The 25983-nt window shown below is 36.8% G+C and overlaps 1 protein-coding gene across 1 annotated transcript; it reads right to left on the reverse strand.

Annotated features, from left to right (window-relative positions):
* Positions 1–580: 580 nt before the first annotated feature.
* Positions 581–25771, reverse strand: LOC310905348 (uncharacterized protein). Its single transcript, XM_083851519.1, has 29 exons — positions 25311–25771; positions 24706–24785; positions 23498–23702; positions 22954–23092; positions 22558–22691; positions 21879–22032; positions 21515–21616; positions 20567–20665; positions 19968–20108; positions 19099–19179; positions 17605–17752; positions 16778–16927; positions 14964–15036; positions 14617–14799; positions 13973–14001; positions 9946–10023; positions 8971–9175; positions 7983–8127; positions 7321–7454; positions 6855–7008; positions 5862–5963; positions 4773–4877; positions 4589–4639; positions 3932–4072; positions 3760–3846; positions 2575–2722; positions 2238–2369; positions 1793–1865; positions 581–1376 (listed from the first exon to the last, which is right to left on the reverse strand). Exons 1-29 carry the CDS (start codon positions 25340–25342, stop codon positions 1199–1201), a joined length of 3483 nt encoding a protein of 1160 aa, XP_083707645.1. The 5' UTR covers positions 25343–25771; the 3' UTR covers positions 581–1198.
* Between the last annotated feature and the right edge of the window lie 212 nt (positions 25772–25983).

Below are 25983 nucleotides of genomic sequence, written 5' to 3' on the forward strand. Positions count from 1 at the left end.
GCTGCGTAGCTATGGGCAGCACTGCTGCCAACAGACCTCATGCAAATGGATAGGAAAACCCTTATAATTATGCAAGCTGCTGCTTTACCATATGACATGTACATTTGTACCCTGAACTCAGCGGTTGGTGTCTGTGTGCAGACCATCCACGCTCTGCAGCTTTGCCTCCTAAGCAAAGTACCAAATTCAGATTTGGGCAGCCTGAAACCAAAGGCCACCTTGCTGCACGGAGTAGCTTAGGCTGCCATCTCACTCCCTGGACAGCTGAGAAATGACAAAATTGCAAAAATTAGAGAAGTCTCTGTCGTGTTCCCAGCCTGTCCCTCTATTGCATACAGCACTTTGTGCACAAGACAGCCAGCCATGCAGCTAGGCAGGCCTCAGGCGGTGCAGACTGGAGAGGGAGGTATCCCAAGGCCAAACCCATCAGTCCCACCCTGTCCTGACTGCACCTGGGAAGAAAGAGCCCTCACAGTTCCCAGTCTGCACTTTCAGAAAAATTCTTTGTTTAGACTTCCTAGTGGCTTTCACAATACCATTTTTGAACTAGCCTATATAAGTTAGGTGAAAGAAATCGAAGTTCCAAAAAATCAAAAATAACATTTATTAATAACAATTTACAAAACAGGAAAGCAGGTAGAGATTTTGTCTTCCTTTGTGAGATGCCAAGCCCATACACTCAGCTGTTTTTTTTCATACAGCTGTTTTCTGATGGATGCTCTGCTCCTTACGAGCTATTTCCATATAAAGAAAGTGGAAAGAGGCTGTATGAATGACAGCTAAAGACTCTTCTGAAAGAAGAGTGGAATGAACATACAACATATTCTGACCCTTAAGACATATTCTGAATACATAATTTATTATGGATTTCGATATATTTGCCAATTTTCCCCCTACATTCCCCCTTCTCACAGGAGTATTATTCAGTTTTGATATCCACCGAGTAGATAGCATTGGCTCAGTCTGCAAGATTGCAGGTTTTTTTTCCCTGCTTGCTTCATTAAATAGTGATTTATTAAATAGTGATTTTTAGTCCCACAACCATTCTACATTTCCCTTGAATCTCTCGTTTCACTGTGATCATGACAACAGATTACATACTAGTGAGTTAGAAAGTGATTATTAAACTCTGCATTCTGACAAACTAATGTTTGACTTTACTTCAGGTTTTAAAAGGAAGCTGTATCCTCTGCAACTCTTATAAATCTGTGTGTTTTCTTCTTCTGTCACTCATTATTTGTTCTGTAAGCTGCATCCAAAACTTGATTTTACGTTCTTTCAATTTCTTCGCTGCCTTTTGTGTTAGGTCTATTTCCAGGTATCTTTCATCCAGATCATATTGAGGCCAATGTACCAAGCCTTCTCCATTGGGATTTCTGGAAACAACATAATGAGAAGTTAGCTTTCCAGTTGCCTCTCATTTGTGCTCTGACTTCTCAGGCTGAGATCATTTCAGTAAACTAACAGGAGCTCGGATTATGTAATTCTAGTACCAGAATAGTTGGATGTTTTTATCAACATGCTCATCATTGGAATAGCCAACATTAATAATTCCCATTACTTTGGGACCTAAACCTCCACCGCTCTTGGATTTTTATTTAATTTTATTTTGTTTGGTTTGCAGGCTAATTTAGAAGTTTTTTTTTCTTGCAGTTGTTAAGAACAGAAATTATTTGCTTCAATACTTATCTTAAATTCTGCCAAATGTATAGGAACTACCATACAAGTATTGCCATTATGTTTCAGGCAGCACAGACAAAACTTGAGCTGTAATTAGCATTATGATTCTCACCCATTTCTAGCAAAGTTAGTCCAATATTTCATAACAGTTCTGCTAAGTTTTTCTTCTTCTTCTGTAGCATTCCCTGCAAGTGAGAGATGAAATAGCAACATTAAAAAAAAATAAAAAAAATCAGTTAAATCTATTCCAATAGAGTGTAATCAGTTCTGTAGCAGGGGGTGAGGAGGTTGGACTAGAGGATCTTTAAGGGTCCCTTCCAACTCAAACCATTCTATGATTTTACTCGTTACTCTGGGCTGTGGGAGTTTTACATGAGCAGAGATCTAGGACAGAACAGCAGATGAATGATTTCATGATAAGTAACTACTACTGAAGACAGAAAATGCTTATTTTGATTCCAATATTTCTAAAAGATATTCTATTCTGAAAGCCCTCAGGTAAGTACAATTAATAACAATGATGTTTTAAAAAGATTTAGCAAGCATGGATACATCACCAGCTAAGAATGGCTTTCCAAAGACAAAGGCAATCTCAGCTGCATGATCTGCTTTTACAAACTCCGGTACAACACCTGCAGCTGAGCTTGGTCGATGCTGGAATTCATAAAAGTAGACTGGGTTGCCAGCATCTAGTAGAAAATAAAATTAAAGAGAAGAGAGCTAGTGTTGAAAATGCCTGTCATCAAAGATGATAAATTTTCATCACAAGCTATTTTGATAAAATGAAAACACTATCAGTTCTTTTGATAATGAAGTGTGATACACACTGTCCACATACACACCCAAGGACATAATTCTATATTTCTTCTAATCGATGCTGAATTAGAGACTCACCTCTGTGGTGTCTAGCCACTTCAATGGCTGAAAAAACGAACAAAGGATCTGCTATTGAATCAAGAAGGCCATCTCGCACCTGAGCACGGTTCTCTGCAGCCTCTATGTATTCATTGTATACTAGATCAACAACGTCAGAAGTAGCACCCTGAAATAAATAATAAAGATACTTTTTATAATGACAATGAATATTAAAAGGAGTAACAGCATTAACTGAGCACGCTACCTGCATGTCTATGGCTAAACCCCAAACATTACCTTCTTTCAGAGAAAATTCCCAACTATGCCAGAGTGCATCTCCAAGTTCAGAGTTGGGAGTTACACCATTACCAGGTATAGATGTTCTTAGGGGAAAGAGGCTTGCAAGATCACAAAGGATGCCCTCAAACATCTTTGGATAAATATTAGTCAGTGATGCTGATAGATAATGGTAGTCTGTTCTCCCTTCTGTGGAAATAACTCTCTTAAGAGAAAAGAAATCCGGCAGGATTTCATAAAATTCATTTATTGCTGCAGATGGCCATCATTTACTCCCTTTCAGAACAAGCCTGTGCTCTGCCTTTCCAAGTTCATGATACATATCCGTGGCTCTGAATGACCTATTACAAGTACTGGCTATGTTTATCAAGTTCTTAATTCTTACATACTAATCTGCAATTTTCTATGTTTAGTAGCTTCAGGAGAGCTCAAACAAAGCAGAAAACTGAGTACTTTGCAAATTACAGGGAAGGAAAACCTCAAGTGCCTAAATGTAGGTCTCAGTGCCATTTTAAACATCTCAGGGTCTCCTTTCTAGTCTCCATCTGCTGCTTCAGAAAGGCCCGTATGTTCTACAGGTCTTGAGTCATACCTGCCAGTACTATACGTAGCTTAGATAACCCAGGGTATCCAGAACGTCACAAGAGACCTATGCTTAGCTAACTGCATTACTCTTGGATTTCCACAGAACTCCTTTTAAAAAAGACAGGGCATTTAGAATGGAAATTTAGAACATTTTCTGTGTTTATCAATCACTAGCAGCAACAGGAATACACCATCTGGGCTGTCTGTTTGGGAATTATTGTCCCAAGTTAGGAAGCTGTCAAAAAGAACAGTCTACTTTTAAATATATCCCTCCAGCAGTATGAATATAGAACCAGCCCAGTGAAGAAGGAGCACTGAGTTATTCTGGAAATGGTCTCTTACCTTAAATGATAATGCTAATGTGCTCTGTAACACTTGACGTGCAACATCTTTCTCCAGACCTTCTGTAAATTCAGGAAATTTCATCATCTGCATGACAAAGAAGCTATGTATTTATTAGGAAATCTTATATTAGCAAAATTATATATGAATAAAACCATTATGTGTCTCTTACTGTAGGAAGCACCCATCCAAATTCACAGTTATTTACTCCTATTATATATGGGACTGCACTGATCACTTTTTCAGATAGTAATTGCCTGGGACTCTTAGGAAAAAATACGCCGTCCAGAGATGCACTGATGAACATGGGAGGCTGGAGAAAAACAAACAAACAAACAAAAGAAAGCTTCAAGAGTACATTATTTTTTTTTCTTCTAGAAAACATCTTCATATTTTTACTATACATGCAAAGCAAAAGAAATTAAGTGCCAAGTGAAAATATACGAAGTAATAGTATTCAAGCTCTCTCTTAATTTTCCTCATCAGATTTTCTGCACCAGACAGAAAAATTGTGAAGATTAGCATTATATTTTGAATATCCATGAAGTATAGGTGATATCCAATTTACACTTCTTCTTAGGTAGTTCAATCCCAGTATGAACGTGTGGAGCAGTGAGGGAAGAACTAACTTCTATGTTGAAACTGCAAATGAACAGGGAAGCCAGTATAGTGACAAGAAATGTTGAGTAGGACATAATATATGATATCAATTAATGTTCAAATTCTCCAGGAAAATTTTACGTTTCAATACGCTCTTTTCCTTCCCTTGGTAGAGCATGACAGCAAACACATGTAGCTCAAAGCCCATGTAGAATTAAAGGGAAGTAACCTGTTCACATTTTTCTGATGAGGTATAGCATAGCTGCAATGTTGTCATATCCTGAAAAGGTGAAGAAAGAGTCAGATGTTACATTAAACTGAAGTTCTCCTAATATTACAATACACATACAGCATACTCTGTTATGACAAAATTTGAAATGTCATTTGAATGCAAGTAGTATAATTTCACCTACCATTTTTAGAGTTATCTGTTCTAACTCTGCCTCAGTTTTTTCTCTTAAGCACTCAACCAATGCAGCTGAACTGGATTTTTCACAGCCAGCTGCAGCAGCAATTCCCTGCAATTAATAAAAAGAACAATCATGTTTTAATTTACTAATTATCCGTATGCTTCCCACAGAAGGCTCTTCTGTGTTACTGAATCTGAGAGTCCAGTGTGTGGCAGTCTACATTTCTCAGAAAGGACAAGCAAAGCCAGGTACGTTTCAGCTGCAGATGCAGAGAATAGGGAGCTCTCATAACCCTTCATGTTGTGGGCTGAGCAGAAAGACAAAACATACTCTTCAAAACATTTTCATACAGTACCAGACCAAGGTAATTGTTCTGGTAAATATCATGCTGGGCTGAGAAGGCATGAGCATAAAGGAGCTCAAGTGATCCATATTCAGAATACAGACATGTAGATGATAACAAAGAGCATGCTACACCTTTCTTAATGATGTATAGTTTTTTGGGGTAACATTATTTCTCAGCTGTCATTAGAGAGACAGAGTTCATCACAATATTGCCTCTAATACAACCCAGATTATCAAAAAGAGGTTTCCGGAGATCTTTTTCTTGCAGGTGAAAAAAATGGGTTGAAGTGAGCTCTTCTTTTTAATTATAACCAAATTGAATAAAGTCTTGTTTCTTTGAGCACAACAGGCATCAAACAGGACGGAAAGACAACAGTAGTCAGAATCTGGTGCCATTTTCCAGTCAAAAATTACAGCTCAACTTTTTCTAAAGACATAACATGTTACAGTATTTCTTTACATTTCGTACTTGTTCCCTGCCTTCTCTCTCTGCTTCCTCAGTCTTCTGCTTTCACTCAGATATCTGTGGATATTTGCATATTTTGAAAGCAGATATTCATTAAGTATGTATTATCTGCACACAGAAATACTATCTCTAGTGACTGTGATTGCAGTTTCACAAGAAAAAGGTCTAGTGCCGCTTTTTAGAATAAACCATTTAAGGTATGCAAAAATATCAGAAAAAAAAAAAAAAAACACAAAAACACACACACACACACATGCAAAAAAAAACCACAAGATACCCACCTGTGCTTGCTCCTCAGGCTGGTCAGTGAACAAAATCCTGACTGCAGTACCACTCTCTGAAATGGCCTTATGGAACAAGCCCTTTGCCAGAGGAGATAAGACCTGAAAAAAAGCAAGAACAAGCATTACAAGAATTACAAGAATTACATTCTGACCACTGACTTAGAATTTCATTATCAGGAAATGCCTTTTAAAATATTTTGAAAACAAATGTCATAGGATTGTTATTCTGTAGACTCTGACCATAATTCAGCTATGCAAAAGTCTTTGGCAGTAATATCAGGGATAAGGAGTTCATGCCTGCCTCTTCAACTTCCATGGCACCTTGCTTCCAAGACTTCATGGAACTACACTGCAAGCCAGATATGGAACAGATAACTATGTCAAGGATAGTCTGGCTGTGCTGCAGAAAGGGAATAAACAACTATTAGACAGAACGTGCGAGGTTAGCAAACGAATTACTGCTGAAGTGCATTCATCACTGAACCCCAGGCTGTCTGTGTGATCTGTAGCAAATTGTGAGAGACTGGAACAGAAGAATCTCTTAATCAATATGCTCAGTGTTGATGTAAAAATTTTGCATCATCACTGAGTCATAAAATGCCAGTCTAGTACACATATCATGACTATTCACCTGGGTTACTTTGCACAAGTGCCTGTTGTAGCATACAGGAAATGGGCAACAGGGCTTCCTCTCAGAGAACTTTTCTCAAAAGGGTAAATTTTGCAAAAGCCAAAAACCCCAGAATTCAAATTAGGAGATGATGAATAACATCTTGGGTCTAAACTACAAGATTAGTGTATGAAAAGAACCTTTTCAACAATCAGAAGCTGCACTGATATCACATTGTATTATAGACCAAGGTGATGCGTGGTTTACTATAAAGCCCTACCTTTTTCTCTCACTGATTTTTCATTAAGGTACTAAGAAAGAATGTGGACAGTTTTTTTTTCTCCTTAATTAATTAAAATTCATGACTGTTGTGAACTTACAAGAGCAGAAACACTGACTCCTCCTGCAGATTCTCCAACAATGGTGACAGATCCTGGATCTCCTCTAAAATGTATGATATTTTCCTGAATCCACTGGAGAGCTGCTACTTGATCCAAATACCCCCAGTTACCACGAGCATGCTTATCACCAGTGCTAGAAAGAAAGAATATGTTTAAATGCTCGATGTAAGAAAAAAGGTAGAGATAAATACAATCCGAAGTATAAGAAATCAGCTGCAAAATAGCCTCTCTACATAACTAAAAAAGAAATGGCTGAGATTAGAGTATCAGGCAAGACCAGATTTTGAAGCAGATTTGGGACTTGTAAATTGTTCCCAACTTGCATGTGTAATTAAGATACATATAATTTATTTGCATAAGCAAGTATTCTACATGTCTTGTCACAAAGGATTTGCACATATAATTTTGGAAATCACTTAGCAAAAACTGGGATAGAATATCTTACCTAAAATATCCAGCAATACCTAATCTGTACTGAATTGTTACAACTACCACATTGTCAAAGGCTGCTAATGCTGAACCATCGTATGACGAAGCTGCTCCAAAAACTAATCCACCTCCATGGATCCATACAAAGACCTGGAAAGGAAAAAGCAGAAACAATTCAGCACAGGTAAGAGCTCCAGTGATATAAACTAAATATAGTATTTTGTGCTTTCACTCCCGAGTCTTTCAGATTAAATTTCACAGACAGTAGAAGTCTTTCGAAATGGAGGGTAGCAGCCTTATAACAGACATTGATTTCATTAAATACTTAAATTAAACCAGTGCCCCGTGACTTTTCACAGTTTTTTTTTTTTTTTTTTTTTTGAGGAAATCAAACATTACTGATGTAAAGTGTCACTAAGATTTTACTTGTAAAATAGGATTATTTTTTTTTTGTATCTACTAAAGCTCAATTAAATATTTAGTGGTGGAAAGTGTGTAACTGGATCATCATTAGAGAACTGCACCTGTAAGTCTCCATATAGTACAGGTTGTAGATCTGCTGTAAAATTATTATAATCCTTAGGAAGCTTTTAGAAGTTTCAAGTTCAGGCTCAGTTTGTTCCATCAAGTCACAGAAGCAATAAAGTTTGCTAGAGGTTTTACAATGATTTTGCTTACAGGCAACTTCTCATGTTCTTCTGTAGAAACAGGTGTGTATACATTCAGATATAAGCAATCTTCAGACATTTGGAGACGAACTTTTTCTTTTCTATTAGTAATAGCATCTGAAAAATACTGTCCTCTTACTTTGTCCTGTAGACACCTGAATAAAATAAAAAAAACCAACAGAAATAACTAAAACCTCAGTGGTACAAAGCGTAGCTTTTATGTACTTCAAGTACGAATCAGAAACCTATCTCTAGTACATTTCTAGATTGCTGGAAACAGAAAACATAAAATGTTTTTTCACCGTTAATATATTTTCTTCCATTGACTTGGTGTTAGTAAGCTCTGTAAAAAGGAGTCACGGTCTACAGCAGTACATAGTGACAGGCAGATATAATTTTGCATGTTTCGAAATATTACAGAAATATACCTGCAAATGGATATGGCTATAAATTACTTAAATGAAAATGCAAAGTAATTATTTTACATCTGCAATAGTTTTTTTGTATTGCAATTATAGATATCAGGCTTGAGTCACTCCAAGAAGGGCGCTAGTACAAGTGGAATAAGATATTTATAATATAGTCTAGAACTGGTCTGTTTCTTAGATGTTCTATTAAGCGTGTGATTCATTGGACATTCTTTTCTTCCAGTATTTTATTCCAGCATTTCTTCAGCTTCTTTCTGGTTCTGCTCCAAAGTTACACAGTTTATAAACATTGTTATGTAATGGCCAAATGCTCCCAAAATAAAACATAATTGATCGAGTGATGATCCATATTAGTTCATTGCTGATGCCCATTAGACAGCACTTTTTAATAAAAAGAGCAGCTTATAAAGATATCTTTAGAAATGCATTCATTGTAACAATTGCAGGTGGTAGTGAGATGACACCAAGAAATTTATCTTTGTGGATTTTGACCATCTTGCTTATCAGTGTCCTTGAACTGCGTGTAATATAAAATCATGACAAAGACAAATGTTTTTCTCATCGTCTTACATCGGTGGGTAGGAAGCAGCATCTCTGACACCCTTCCATGGCTCAGGTGGCTGGGGTTCAGAAAACCTTAATGGTCCAACAGGAGGCTTAGCAAAAGGAAGTCCCAGAAAGACATTTACACTCCTCTCAGCTGCATTTACTTTGACTTGGTACCCTCGGACACTCCCATAGTTGGTCACCACTTCTGGTTGTTCTGCTTTTTGTCCTGGGGGATGTGTACACAAAATTCAGATAATTGAGTGGCCTGTTGGTTAGTAATTGAAAAATTTCTAAGAAATTTAGCTACCTAAATATATACTTTTTTTTTTTTTGCCTAAACAACTTATTTTCAAACATAAGGCTTCAACAAACTCTATCAGTATGGATGACATCATTTCAGCCTTCATTCTGACTGTGTTTGTATGTATAATCTCCCTCAGGTATATCATATATATTTTCTTACTATGCACACACATTAGTAATTGTGTATAGATCATAATCCATTTGATCCAAGTTGTTAAAAGTTCAATAGACTACTCTCATTAAGAAAAGGCATTTCCTTTTTAATATATGGATCTGTGAATGCACAATATATATTTGGGACTCTCGATAGTAGATACAGACAAAAGAAAAAAACTTCTAATATACCTAAAAACAGTCTGGCATATACAAATGGTGTAAATATTTAGGTAAGATTTATTTTAATATCACTGTGAAAATTCTCAGTATCTAATTAAAAACATGGCACATTTTGGTCTTTTCTGACTCAGCAGACAAAATTTTGCAAGAGGAACTTAATTTTACTAGTTGTAAAAACAACAACAACAAAGACAAATGCCTGAAAATAGATTACAAAGAAGAAATGAAGAACTATTTGCTATTCAGACCTAATTTCTGTGCAGCAAGTTTGAGCGCCCAGGTCCTCAGATAAGGCTGAGATTCCCATAGGTAGTCTCCTCCCAGAAGGGAACAGTGAAAAACATTTCTGAAGCTTACCAGTAGCTACAAGTGCTGTAATCCCAGCAGTGAGAATTAAGGACAGCAGCATGTTCTTTTCAGTTGCCATTTTGCATGCTAGTCACACATTTACCTCCTCAGTGTATTGCCTTTAATACTCTGTGAAGTATAACTGTTACGCAAGACAAACACTGATTAGTTAAAGCATTTCTCAAGCTGTGAAACCAAACCAACTGTGGCCAGCCTGAGCAACTGCCCTGACTGTAAGCCACTCCCTTCAAGGGGAGTGCACAGCAGCTTGTCTGTATATGGGAACAGCGAGACCTATATGAAGAATGTCTCCACAAGTTTCATACTAGCTGCCCACGGCTTCTTATAAATCTTATTCATGGAATATCAGGCCTCAACTATTTGCTTTAAAAAACATTGTAAATAGTCCTCATAACATCAGGAGATTCTTCCTGCTACAATAACACTACCATCTTTGAAAAATTAGGACTTAATCTCCCACTACACGCTGAAGAAACCAGGAAAACTACCCTATAATCTTATTACATTTACTTCATTTTAGTATGTAATTGCTTCATTTCAATATATGTAACACACAGCATATCCACAAAGACCAAAATCCAAAACAATAATCCTGAAAAAAGTGCCTTTGCTGAAGTAAAAATTGGAAGATTTTTCATCTCACAAAGGGATATTTTTTGACAAAACCAATACTGGAAAAATCTCAGCTTTTCCTGCAAGGTGGATTCTCCACCTACCACTCAGTCCTGTGCATTCAGGAATGTTTGTCTTTTATCTCAAAATAAAAGAGTTTTGTAATACTAAAGAGAGGCTTTCTCAACTATTGTACCATGGGAGCAATACTAAAGGATTTGGGTAGTAACCACACATTTAATCCCTATGAAGAAATCAGGAGCGTTTGGAGACTTCCATGTGAACTCATGCCTGTCACCCAGGCGTGATATGAAAAAAAGGCAAGACATAGATGAATAGAAATAAAAGAAACTATCAGTAAAAGAGATTATCTACTATGTAACTAGGTGGTTGTGTTTGTTCTATGTTTCCTTGCTTTGCTTTTTTTTTTTTTTTTTGGCAAGAGTCAGTAGCTCTTGTTCCAGAAAGCCTATTTTGTAATTCTATGGCATCATAATTCTCAGTTGTCTGAGACAGCATTTCTAAACATTATCTTAGTGCCCGTACCTTTGTTTCAGCTACGTGTGTCCTAAGACCCACAGTCATTACATTAGTTGAGCACGTATGTTAAGCGTGTAGTGGTCCTGTGTGCTCAGGCTGTGTTCAGGCACTCTGAAGAGATGCTTTACTCTAGTATCTAAGTTGGTCTGGACAGGTGTGATTCACAGCTCATGTAGGTAAATCCAGGCAACTTTAAACTGGACTGCTCAGGGTGCAAACTATTGGCAGCTTGTTTCAGATGTGTATATTCAATGCATACTAATTATCCTAAGCATTTACTCCGTTATCAGAAGACTTTTGCCCTCTGTACTACAGCAGCTCTGTGATGCAGCCGCTACACTGTTAATGCCAATGCCAGATGGCTTATCAGCTGTTTCGGAATGTAGGGTTAGTGCAAGTATACACTGGCAAATGGGATAACACATTTGAGCTTCTAAGTAAATAATGTGGACTGTAACTTCATTGTAGAATTTTTACAGTTTTATAAATGTCCTTTGAGAGCCTTTTTTTCCTGTATTGTTTCTCAAGAGTAAAGTTCATGCCATGAAAACTGGGCTGGCATTAGTCTGTACTGTTATGAATGTAAAGTCCGTACTGTATTGATCCACATATGCACTGTTAAAGGCAATGAATGGAAACAGACACCTGGACTGCAAGTAATGGACTTTAGCATAAACTACCTCCTACCTTATTTGTGTGATAAAGGTTTCCTGGAAGCAAAGAGCAGGAGTACTTTGTAGTAGTAAACTCTGCTCTCCTGTTTGCCTGGTTGAATACTGTTGTAAGTTCTCTCAGAATGTCCTTGGACTGCTTTGGTTCCTAGCATGGGTAAACTGTTTCAGTGCAAGGTGAAGCTACAAGAATCCCTGCTTGCAACACTTGCCTTCCATCCTGAAGAGCATGCATGCCTCAACTACTTGTAACCCACAAACTACAGGAGGAGTCCATTGCTACAAAGCCAAACACAGTGCAATCTGCTCATTGCTCTCTCCTTTTGCTGAAACAAACCTTATGAATTTCCATAAATAATTTATTTTCTATCTCCTGCTCTTTCTGGTTTTCTAAAAGTCTGCCCTTTACAATTTGCTTTCCCTTTATTTTCACCCTTCATTTACGATTCTATTTTCCAAGATTTACTCTTCAATCTTTCATTGTTCTACTCTTCCTTGCTCAAGTACCCATTCTGCAAACTGTCTCAGCTCATATCCCATCCATGGTCCCAGAGATACACAACTTGAAGGCCAAAGGTAGCAGCCATCCGGAAATTACTACCAGTGCAAAATGCTATCTGTGAACTGTGATGACCTGATTTACATGACAAAATAAACAAATGGAATTTTAGATCTTTACCACCTTGGCTACAGACCTTTGTATGGATCTACAAACAGGACATACCTCTGCAAATGCGGAAATCCTTACTCTAGTGATATAGACTACTAAATTTGGGAATCTGGAGACAGTGCTATGTACCTGGCAAGTGGAATTTTTGAAGACTGCTTTGCATTTAATTTTAAGAAAGAACATTTTGCAGCTTACCCTCAATCAGTGAGCAACGCACAAGTCAGGGACCAAGCCAGAAAAATCCTGCCATATGATGACATTTGCCTCTTTATACATTAATGCATTGCTACCTGTCTTGATTTCAATAACAGAAAAATAGAGACAAATACCACATTTATAGGCCCACAATTAAAAAAAAAAAAAAAAAAAAAAAAAGAGCTCAGAAATACATTTTGCTTCAAGTATGTAGGGTACAAATGTTTAAACATGCATTTAAAATGGTCAGTTTATTTTTATTTTTTTAAAACTCATCCCCGATGAAGACTAAATGAAGCTGGAGCATGTAAAACTTAGAGCTACAGTCTATGAAGCTAGAGCTTTTACAGCTGTAACACTTTCTCTTTAGCACATGGTAATCTCTCACCAGAATATTTCTGGGGTGGGACAGATTTTCAGAGCACTCACCCCTAAGCAGATTGGAATAAAATCTCTTCACATTTTCCAGTGCAAGTTATTTTAGTGCTGTGCCTGTATGTAAAAAGTCAGTTCCACTGCACATGTCTGCATGCAACGTACAACACAAGCATATATTCTGTACATATACATACAATGCTGCCTGTTTGTCTCCTTTTAAAGGGAAAGGTACAGTCCCTCAGGGGAACTACGTGTACAATTAAAATCTTTCAAGACTACTTTGAGATTATATTCCCTTCACAAAACACTTTAGCTAAAACAAAGGACAATGGACAGATTCTTACCAGGAATTCTCACTTACCAAAACAGCAGTTATGCTAACAGTCTAACCTGATCTCCTGAATTCTGACTGGCAACAGAACGTGGGCAGAACGACATAGGAAACCCCACCCTATTTATTCCAATAAAGTCATTCAGAAAGAAGGGATGTCCAGGTAGTTACTGTAAGACATGACTAGACTAGCTGGGAATGATCTTAAATTATTCCAGAGATACAGATTAAAGAAAGGGTGGGGTGGGGTGGGCAAATATGTGGACATCCCTGTAGGATCTACTGTGCTGCATAATGCTGCTGGGAGGTAGCAGTATGGTCAGGAATATGGCTGGGATATCTGGAGCAGCCTAGGGGTCAGACATAGGAAGCAACATGACATGGCATAGAAGATCTTTGCACTGAAATGATGTGTTAAGACTTGTTCTTGGCAGTCCATGAGCATATCAGCTGGTAAGAGCACTGGAATAATTATGGTAAATGAATCTCTCTCCAGTGCTAGTAATGAAGGCCTGTGACCTGTGCAGAGAACCTGGAACTGACTGGAGGCACAGAGAACAGCCTGGTGCACAATGTAAAGAACCAAGGAAAAGACAGAAAGCTTACACTTTATATTACCACAGCTGATCCTTCTAAAGTAGTTATTGCTAAATTTAGAAGGAAAATAATGGAGGTAGTAGAGATTATTTTTCTCTTTTCTAACATTTGAGAGGAGTCTTAATTCCAGCACTGCACTACTGTAACAGACTATGTATCACAACAGTCAGAAACAAACTATCTCAGTTGTAAAACCGATTTATAGAGGAGTACTTATTTAGTTTCATTTTTTCTTCACAGAGGATGTTTGTGTATGTGAATCAGACCAAAACTTTTGTAACACCACTGATACACTTGATGTAACAAAGACAGTTTTACTTCCAAATCTGGTCTTTACTGATTTAACTTTATTAAAACAAGTTGCTGCTACATTCCCTCTTCAATCATGGCAAAGCGATAGGAAAACCTAAGCAGCAGGGAAATCTGGTAACTACATTTAATAAGTGAGGCTTCTGTTGTGGACATGAACCCAGGAAAAATTAAAGGATCACAAAGTGGAAATAGGCCCATTGGAATTATTACAGTGAATAATCATAAATATGACAACTGTGAAGATAACGTGAAAGGAATGGACACATTATCTTATCCTCAAAAATATTTGAAGTAATTTCTTTTGCTATCCTAATAGTATGCCTATTATGTATGTTTAAACTATAAATTATAACTCTGAATTAACCTTCCTGTTTTCCATTCTTTTGTTATTTGTCTGTTCAAACATCATCTTTTTCCAGAAGTCTACCTTCTTTTCCTTCAACTTTCTGGCTTTCTTTTGTTTTAGGTTTATCTGCAAGTATTCTTCGTTTAGGTTATAAGATGGCCATTCAACCAAACCTTCCCCATTAGGATCTCTGTAAATGATAAGAAAGAAAGAGTGAATAACCTCTCCAGTCCACTGGGGAATTCAATCACAGCAATTAAGAATGAAAGAACAACACAACTGATTCACTAGGGAGTCAGTACAAAGTAGCTAAATTACTTTTGTAATATTATCTGTCATGAATCTCATTCTCACCCGTTTCGAGCAAAGTTAGCCCAGTACTTCATTAGCGTTTTGCTAAGGTTTTTTTCTTCCTCTGTAGCTTCATCTGAGAAACAAAATGTAAAACAATTATTATAGGAGGCAAAAATCAAAACCGTGTTGCTACACAAGCAGCATTTCAGTCTGTGAATATGTTGGTCTTGACAAAATTTCCTGGTTACATCAAAAGCACCACACCTGAAATGTATTAGTAATCCAGCAATCATTAGGAGATTTCAGCACTTTTTATGAATGAGGTCAGCATTATTACCCTTATTCTACAAATAGGGGAGTTTAGATACAAGGAAACAGAGCAATTTGTCTGTACCCTTCCAGGAAACCAGAAGCATAACTGGAAAAAAAGAATAAATCCATCTCTTCCAAGTCCCATTACAACTCAAGAAATGGGCCACGTGGTTTAGTTTCATAGATCTCATCCTAGTGTAGTGGGACTGAAATTTCATCTGTTATTTAGACTGTGACTAGGCAAGGTTTCTTCATTCTAATCCAAAAGGATGTCATTCCACATCTCGATATTTTAAGAATATTAATCTAAAAGTACTTACTCATATGTCCTCTCCTATCAATTCTGTGAAAGCAAGTTTAGTTACTGTGTTTAATGTTAAATACAACTCAACATATCATGAAAAATATTTGATATTTTAATGCTTTCAGTAAAGTTGGGCAAATAGAAAAAGAAGTGTATAGTTTTCTCTAGTATAAGAACTCATAAGTAATAAACAGACACAAAATACAAGCAAAATCAAAAAGCTCTAGTAACAGATTAATGAATACTTTTTACAACATAGCTGGGTTGCTCCAAAGTTCAGTGGAGTAAAAGGAAATGCTTTCATTTATGTGGACTTTGAAAAAGACTATGAACTACCGTGAAAATGGAAAAAAATAAAAGCAGAAAAATAAATGGTGAATTCACATAAAATATTTTTGTGTTTCTTTTTCAGAATAAGAAAATCTGTATCATGAGAAAGAAAAGACTCCATTCTGAATATTATTGCTTTAGACATATGAAATTAAAGGAAAGTGCTGGATTTGTAACATTCCTGAGGAGATGGCATTTTTTATTCAACTGTTTAGTGATTAGCACATTCATTTGGCCTGTGGCAACATGGGATTCTTCCTGAAGGAACCAGAGTCCACATTTCCTATAAGAATGCCCAGATTGCTCAAGCACATGTAATTTTGGGAGTACACCCTTAATCCTTCCTCAACAGACCAGTTCCATGTTGGATAAAATGATTAAATGTTAATGAGTCATGGTAGAAAATAGTCTTTAACCTAACTATTATATTTTCATGTGGAAGTGAAACACTGGAGTCTCAGCCTCGCTCTGATCAACACAAGCTGGAACACTCTGCAAATAGATCATACCCCATTCTCTGGGCCCTGACAGGCAGTCGGATTTCATGGGAAATTTCGTGAGTACCTTGCTAATTCCCTGCCATCTTAACTGATTTTACCCTTGATTTGTTTTTCAACCAAAACTATTTGGCAAATTCACAAACAGTGCCAGTATAATGACAGAAAATTTGCTAGAAAACATCATTATTTGCTAAATTGTTTACAGCATACATAACTTCTTGTGGTCCAGAAAAAACAGTCTGTATGTGATAAAGAATGGTGAAGACAGTAAACTAACATTAAGCAAAATCAAACAGGAAAAAGGGTTATACTTTGGTCTCACTACTAATATGTGCACTTTAGTCTGATTGAAATGGAAGTAGCAATGCCAAATAATGTCAGTATTATGTGGGTAATTTAGAAATGAACAATGATGTTCCATTCCTTACCGCGTAGGCCTATATCACCTGCCAGATACGGTCCTCCAAAGACAAAGCCAACTTCATCTCCATGATCAGCTTTCACATACTCTGGTTTAATATCCCAGTATGCAGTGGGCCGATGCTGATATTCAAAGAAGTATGTAGGAGCTCCAGACTCTAGAATATGTAACACTTAGAGTATTAGAGGAGAGGTGCATAAATTATATCTCACATCGGCTGCTTAAAATATTCCTTTCAGTACGCCCAAAGCTTTATAGGTGACCCGGCACATTTCTAAATGTAACATTACACTCAAACATGTATTTTTACTTTTAATTCAAAATGAAGAATGTACAGCATTAAGAAAATGAAAAATCATCCCAGGAATACCTATAGAAAACAAAGTAAAATCCAATTATTTTCCAGTTCTGGATATTTTGGAATGGCTTGTCTACACTTAAATACCCTAAAATCTCGACTACAGAGCTGCTGATTTCCCATGTAGCATTGGGCCAAAAGACAGTCCTGGTTCCTTTATTTTTTATTATTTTAAATTATTTTTTAAGCTTGTGTACTTCACTTAGAAACCATGTACCTGTGTTATCATGCTCTGCTCTCAATATATTGTGAGTATGAACACAAGTCCAAGACACTAGTACAAAGGTAAAGGTGTCACTTGCTTGCCATGGTCCTGCACACCTAAATCACTCTTCACTCTCAAAGTTCCCTGTGGGAATTTCAAGAAGGGCTGCCTACACGACAGGATTTTCTTGATATTGCTTCATCTAGCATGCAGAAAGAGGTTTGAATGTACTATTTTGAGACTGCCCACTAGCTAGAATTCACTAGCTCACCCTTGTGATAATTCAGTGCTTTAATGGATGGCACGACAAATCCTACATCCCCCAGCAAGTCGAGAAATTGGTCCCGTAGCTCAGCAGGATCATCTGTGTTTCCCAGATACTCATCCATTATCATAGGCAATAACTCTGCTGGTAAATCCTAAGAGAAAAAGGTGGAACAAGAAGCAACCAGAAAAAATATCAATCTAAAAATGTCATCTTTTAAACTTCAGAGATTCTGCAAAGGCACAAAAATGCAGGGTAGTACCCACATTGATGGGAAAGTATGATGGCAAATAAAACCTGTTTAGACTTCCTGTGAAACAAAACAAAACAACACAACAAACCTCAGGTCAAGTTTACAACAGATTTATATGGGTTAAAACTCTGTAGGAAACCATGAAGCTCCAGAAGCTTGGAATTTCCTCCATATTGATAATGCCTTTGGCATCTCTTTTCTTCAGAAGATAAGAGAGAGGAATTACAAAAGCAAGTTGTGTCCTTGAAAGCTGTGTTGACTATTCTGGTCCAACCTTTAACCTAGCACTGCCAAGTCCACTGTTAAACCATGTCACTAAGCACTGCATCTACACAATTTTGAAGACCTCTAGGGATGGTGACTCAACTAGTTCCCTGGGCGGCCTGTTCCAATACTTCACAACCCTTTCAGTTAAGAATTTTTTTCAAATATCCAAACTAAAACTCCCCTGGCACAACTTAAGGTCCTTATCATTTAGTGCTTGGGAGAAGAGAATGATCCCCACCTCACCATAGCCTCCTTTACCTTTACTCCACAGGTAATTATGGAGTGCGATAAGGTCTCCCCTGAGCTTCCTTTTCTCTAAGCTAATCAAACCCAGCTCCCACAGCTACTCCTCATAATACTTGTTCTCTAGACCCTTAACCAGCTTTGTTGCCCTTCTCTGGACATGCTCCAGCACCTTGACGTGTGACCTTCTTGTAGAGAGGGGCCCAAAACTGAATAAATGATCCTATGATTCTATTAGACTGCAGAGCAAGACCAACAGGATCTCTAAACATAGCTTAAGTTGTTAGTGTTACAATTTAACTGCTTGAATGATACATTTCAAAGCAAGGAGTGCAAAGTATTTTTGAAAACTATTTTAAAAGCTACATTTAATTTATTGAAAAATCCTGACCTGAAACCCATCTGCTAGGCAATTAGACATCAACTACTGTGGGATTAGGGGTACTATTACCATAATCCTACAAACAAATACATAACGTAAAAACGTTGGTTCTGAGGTCTAGAAGAAAAAGCGTATTTCCCAAAAACTAGGTCTGACTCAATCCTATTTCTGATTAGCTCCATACACTGCAGTCCTGTCAGCTTTGCTGGGACTCTCCTCAAAGCATAATGTTACCTCGAGCCCTAGTAAAATACGGCTCAACCAGGAAATTAGAGAATACTAAATTTCACAAATCTGGTATATGCATTAAAAAGAGGTTTTACATCTTAATTTGGATTAGTACAACAATTCTTACCATCATTGGTAGTAGAAGCTCTAATGTTGAAGTGATTGATTTTTTATCTTTCACTTCCTTCAAACCTGGTATTGGTGACGTCTGCACAGAAAAAAATAATGTTATGGCAGCCATTCAACTTCTCCAAAGTTTTCAATATTGAAACAACTTTACTCCACTTTATTCTAACTGCTGGTGTTGATTTTTGAAGCATCATATTATAAAGAAAATTCACAAATCCACCCCCTGCGATTTGCTGCACTGTATAGCAACTGCTCTCTTGGAGTCACCCATGGAATTTGTGTGCAAAAGAATTTATGCACTGAGAGTAGGATGGACACCCACGTTAACCCCATCCTCTGTTCCCATCTGAGATTTTCAGCCAATTGGTCTTTCTACATGATAACAAGGAACACAGGGGCAATGAAATAACCAGCAGTCATCAGAGTTCAGGACATAAAGGGTAAGCTGCTTACAGTGATCACTGTAGCATTTTAAATGTCCTGTGTATCAATCTTTTATATTGTGTGTTTGTTGTGGGGGAAATAATTCTTTTTATTTTTCTATGAAGAATAAACTCTTGACTGCTGCATTATTTTTCCTTCCTCTGCCTGGATGATTTTAGGAAGAGAAAATAGTGTATAATATTGAAGATCCAAGGATGTTCATATAGTTCAGCTAGCAGGATGGAGCCCATCTCACTGTTTTGTGACCAGCTGGTTCTGGGTCACCACAGAATCATAACTCAAGCAAAATTGACCTTGTATATATTTTCAACAATGCATACATAAAAGGTATCCTACCAGCGAACACCTCACCTACTCTTCTCAGACTTGCCTGCATCTGTTAATACAAACATTCCAAAAAATGAAGAATAGACATTAAATTACAGATCTAATGTTCCAGCCAAATTCATTGTTGGTGACTCCTATCATCAGTGGGACCGTATGAAACTCCTTTCCAGTCAATATCTCTTCAGGCGACTTATGAAGGAATACTCCATCCAAAACTAAGGGTAGAAGCTTGATTTCCTGAATGAGCAGAAAAAAAATATCAAATTACTTGTCAATAGTATTTTCCTGTTTCCTTCAAAACACATAATAAAACATCCACATTTAATGTTCCAAATGCAAAAAAGAACTTTCAGAAATCTAGGTATATACAGCCACTGTAACATACATTTAGAGTTTTGCAGAAGAGTATGAAATGCTAGCCTGGTTTTGGCATGTTAAGGAGCAATTTAACCATTTCCTGATCCTGTTCTGTTTCCAACTAGCATTGAAATGTGTGCTCAAGTCTTGCTCACAACTTTACAGGTGCTTCATTAAAAATTCTGAAAAAATACTCTGTGAAATTATTTGAATATATAGGGTGTACTTTAACAAAAATTCAGAAAAATAAACTTTGGAACAGGCCAATTATTAACTCCATTCAGAAGATGAACCACAAGTGTGCCATTAAAAAAATCTGTAAGTAAAATTTTACCTACCGTACTGTTAGAGATAATATCCATTGCTTCTTGATTCCTCAAGCAGTTTATGAGTGAAAGTGAACTACTAGTCTCACACTTAAATATACTTGCAATTTTCTGAAAGTTATTAACAAAGACAAGAACTGTTAGCTATGAGGTAGTCTTTGAGGAATTTATATGCAGAAAATTATTATACTCAGTACTATTAGCAGCTTTAAATAAAGCCTAGTTTAGGTGAGATTGATAGATCTTGAAGCACTTTATTTTCCTAGAAATACTACAATTAGATCATGAAGTCAAACCATTCCTGTGTACTCTTTCTTGCTATATTTCCATTCATTGTTCTATAACAAACCTTGCTGTTGAGATAATACTAAGTTGTGACATAAATCAAATAAGAAAATTCAGAGAATCAGCTTGTGATTTTGACATTATTACTGACTACTGGTTCAGGAAGAGAAATACAAAGATACTTTTACAGAGGAATTTAATTTCAAGGCTTTTTTATTGTTGTTTTGATGGTCTTTATTTGAAGTAAAAGCCCTCCATAAAAGACCATAGCTGAATAAAAATCGAGTACCTCTTCTAGATTCTAACTAAACTTCCCATAATAAATTCCACAGTCACTGTATAAGTGACAGTATGCATGAAAATGGGTAAATGCCTAGCTGGGCATGTGTGTAATTGAAAATACTTAAATCTACCCACAGACATTATAATCACATAACCATACAATCTATTTCTAACACCAAATGACCATGGTAAGATTGAAAATAAATGGACTGTTTGAATTAAAAACTTACTTAGTGCTAAACTATGTATCTATAGATATGCCTTGAAAATAAATTTAAATCAACTTTTTTGCACAATATGCAATCAGATTTTCCTCTTTTTCTTTTAAGGAAAGAATCGGATATAAGAAATATTTTATGTTACAACGACTTTAAAATGCAAAAATGAGCTTACCTTAAGATCTGCTGAAAGAAGTATATTTTTATTAGGGGGGATTAGAATTCCACTCTCTGATATTGCTTTATGAAAGAGACCCTTAGACAAAGGAGACATAATCTGCCAAAAAAGGGAAGAACAGAAAGTATTTATACTACATAATGGTCCTTATCCCATGACTTCTTGCCCAACTAGATTGCTGCGTTCAGTGGGGAAATAAACACTTTTATATGCTTACAGAAAAAGTGTCAAGACTTAGAGCAATGTGCTACTAATTTTATTTTCAAAAACTGGAATAAGCATTAAATGTTACACCAGTTGAGTTTACTACTGAAAATTTTTTTTAAGACTTTACTTTTTAGTATATCTATTGCATGCTTACATGTGCATAAACAGAGCAAGATCCTGCAGATACACCAAAGAGTGTGACAGATCCTGGATCTCCACCAAATTGTTCAATATTTTCTTGGATCCAATGAAGAGCTGCTACTTGATCCAAAAGAGCCCAGTTCCCACGAGCATGTTCATCACCAGTACTGAAAGAAAAGCAGTATAAGCTAACTTCTCAGGAAAAGTAATAGTTCTTCTAATACCAGACCATATTAACCCTAACAATTTACAGTTTGTGCGAAGTGCCCTATTTGGCCAAGGAGAGATCTGTATTTACTGATCTAAAGCCCTTCATAGTCAGATGTAAGACCACTTATTTACTGACCTCTATTGTTCATCCATGCACAGATGGATACCTGGCCTTTACATTATATGATTTTTCGTTTTATGCACCGATGGACAGAGTTAATGGCAAAATGGAAAACCCTATGGAGAAACAAATAAGCCCAACTATGATTTGGTAGTAGGCTGTATTCAAATGGCAATGCAAATGGAATTTAAGAACTACATTCTTAATGACCTCATGTCCGGATTTCAGTTAACTGCATACACTTAAACCACTGTACCACTGGGAAGCTGGTGTACAAGTTCAGTCAATTTAGAAAACAAAATTATCCATGCTTTACACAAGATAGAAAGTGTTTAGTAAAAAGTGGATCAGGTCATCTTACCAGAAGAATCCAAGCAGTCCAAGTCTGTACTGAATTATTACTACCACGACATTCTCATAGGCTGATAGTGCAGAACCATCATACCTAGAAGCACCACCAAATACAAAATTGCCTCCATGGATCCATACCATTACCTTCGAGAGAAAAGGGTAAGACATACTTTTATAAATTGCTTGGCAGATTTCATTTGAAAGGGGGAGACAACATCAAAGAATTAGGAACTTCTAACCTCTGAAGGTCAATGGGAACCGAATTTTAAGTTGGTGGACTGTGAATTTTGTATAATATTATTCTTACTAATGGAGAATAATATTTTCAAAAGCAATTAAGCAATTTAGGAGCCATGATTAGATGCAAACTTTGTACAACACAAGTTTGCACAATAGGTTTACGTACAGGTAATTTGTCCTTCTTGTCTGAACCAGCAGGGCTGTAAACATTTAGATACAAACAGTCCTCAGAAGTTTGGAATGGAATGTGTTTTTCTTGATAATTTTTTTCAGCTTTTTTCAACATGGCCAGATCTTGAGGACATCTTTACAAAAGAAAGAAAGTGTGACTATTAGTAATAAAACTGCAATACCAATGATGTAACAATGATAAACAAAACACATTTTCTTTATCAGACTGAATTTCCACATGGTGCTTCAACTTTGTGTTATTTATATACAGTTAGAGGTGTCAACTGTAAAAAACATAGCTCTGTACTTTTACTTTAAAAGATTAATTAATTCAGAATAGTATAATAAGAAAACTGGATTTCCAAATAAAGGAATTTACCAGGTATTCTTTATACTTCCTAGTCCCACAGGTCTTACAAAGTATTTCACTACCAGTCAATCCAAGTGCCTTACTTAAAATCAGATATTTGTACGCTAATAAACACAACGCTGACAAACATGAGCAAGTCTTATATATAAACAAACTGAATGGCTCTCACAGTGGTGGGTAGGAAGTTGCATCTCTAAGATCATTCCAGGGTTCAGGTGGTTCAGGTGGGGAAAACCTCAAGGATCCAACTGGTGCTTTTGCAAAAGGAATCCCAAGGAAAACGTTTACAAGTCTATCTGTCCCCTTCACGTTTGCTTGTTTTCCTCTGAGCCGTCCATGCGCAATAGTCACTTCTGGTTCAGCACCATTCTGTCCTAGATTACACATAAGAAAAATAATTAAGTTGCACCTTCATAACTATCAGATTTTTCAGTGAAGCGTTTTTTTACCAGCTCCTTTATTTAGAATATTTCAGCTTATTCAATTTTGTTCAAGTTTTGTGCAATGACAGACACCCCTTGCCAAACATTTCCGTAACTGGCTCCGCTTATGACAACTGGAGCTAGGTAGGACAGTTTATTCACTGTACAACATTATAAATCTTAAAAACAATTTCAGAGGAAGCAGTAACTGTCAAAATCATTAACGTCTTCTATTCACCATCCAACAAAAGATTTTCAAAATAGTTCAGGTAATTCAGAAATGTTCTGATTTCTACCATTTAAGAAACAAGGCCTTTTATTGTTTTCATAAAACTATCTCAGAAATGGTTTCCTCCTGCAAAAACAGTCACTTTTGCATTGAGATTATTAGGATACTTTTGCAGATTGCTAACACAAGTATGAGAGATGTACTGCCTTTGAAAACTACTACCCTGTAACTTGTTAATGCAGTTGCTTCCCCAACAGCAGTTACAAAAGATTTTGTATCTCACCTTCTATTCCACAAGTGATAAATGTTATACTACAAACCAAGGTATAAAACAAAGAAATCTGGCTTTGAGGAGACATTTTTTCCTCTACTTGCATTCCAGATATTTTTCCTGTTTTTACACGGAAGGTATTAGTACAAAGGTCCCCAAGGACTGCCCTCTTGGTAGGGAGTGCAGCTAAATTCCCTTCCAAACATACACTGCATTAAGCACTTTCAGAGCTGTAATTGATACGAAATGTAAATACAATCCCTTAGTGTAACTTACCTAATTGTTACCCGATCCTGATCATAAATGATCCGAAAATTACAGTGCAAGAGAATTCAGAGCTACATGCCATTTCTTATATAGTTCCTAAGTCTCTGTGTTGTGCTAGTGGTGGAGATGTGTGAAAATTTCTCACAGATTTCACTCGGAACTGTGCAAACATGCATCATAGAACATACCTTGCCTCTTATTTTTAATACTTCCCTCAAGTCTTTCTGGAAAATTCTTTCTGTTGCAGTTATTTTTGTTCCAGATCAATCTGAAAATGAAAAGATATAAGTAGGAGGTGAGGTCTATATTGAAGAAGGGAAAATGAGACTCCTTCCAGGTGAACGGCTTTCTGACACATAAAATCCCATTTTCCCAAGCTTCTGCTAACACAACATATCTTTTAATTTAAAACCCAGATTTCCATCCCTTGTCTTCATCTCAATGACTAAATACTGAAATAACTCTCAGAAAATGAATTCACAGTGTAAATCAGAGTTAGCACTATTATCTGATATAAATGAGTTATCCTCTTATCACCTTTTGGTTCAAATTCAGTCACTCAATTTTTATATGGAATACAAAGTTAACACTTACCTGGTCTAATGCAGATGCCCAAAATGAGAAGTCCACATACTGTATTGGATCACGAAAACCTCCAAAGAATGGGCTAGAAAACTTCCTTGTATGACCTTTCACTGTAAAAATGACCGACTCAAAAGACAAAAGCAGGCAGTGGGATTCAATCAGCTTAAATGAACTCTGAGTGCGTCCCAAATTAACAACTCTTACTCACATCAGCCATCTGGACCAGCATTTTCTTACCATTTTCCTCTCCTTTTTCAGTCAACAAATGTAGTATCAGATGTATTAGCAATTAAATACATTGCTATTTAATTTATAGTGATTTACATTGATTAAATCTGCTAAAGAACAAATGAGCACAAAGGAAAAGAGAAAAAAAAAGTCAATATTCACTTTTATTATAGTATTCTGAATTGAAAGAACTGTCTACAACAGCAACAATACCGACACAGAGAGAAAAGTGCGTGCTTTCTAAACCTGACACTCTAGCTAATCAGCTAGTTGAGCTGTCAGAATAAAATGTGCTGTACAGACACTGGTGGTAACTGAAAAGTTCCTGGTATTCAGCCTCACAGCCTGTTAGTGACAGGTGTCAAATGGCTGCCAAAGAAGTTACGACACCTATGCCAGCATCTATTGCACAAATATTTTTATCAGTAACACGGGATCCAAGCTTTTATTTCTGCTAGTCATCGGGGAAGCCACCTCCAGCAGCCTGAGGTGTTTTACTACCGATAACTACGACTTGATGCAGGCAGCAAGGTGTCACCTGAGCAACAACAACAAAAACCTACACATCACCTTTTTTTTTGTGAGGAGAAATCAGACATACAGCAGAAAGTCTGAAGCAGACGATGTACTACCGCGGGATCACAGCGCGGTAA

The sequence above is a fragment of the Anser anser genome (assembly GCF_964211835.1).
Source record: "Anser anser genome assembly, chromosome: 11".
Taxonomy (NCBI): Eukaryota; Metazoa; Chordata; class Aves; order Anseriformes; family Anatidae; genus Anser; species Anser anser.

Excerpts from the sequence above, each read along its gene's own strand:
- LOC310905348 (XM_083851519.1), bottom strand. The coding sequence starts at position 25,342 with ATGGTAAGAAAATGCTGGTCCAGATGGCTGAT. Across the intron at positions 24,786-25,310 it reads TGCTGGTCCAGATGGCTGAT|ATTGATCTGGAACAAAAATA; the intron begins GTGAGTAAGAGT and ends TTTCATTTTCAG. Across the intron at positions 15,037-16,777 it reads AGGTGATATAGGCCTACGCG|ATGAAGCTACAGAGGAAGAA; the intron begins GTAAGGAATGGA and ends TTTGTTTCTCAG.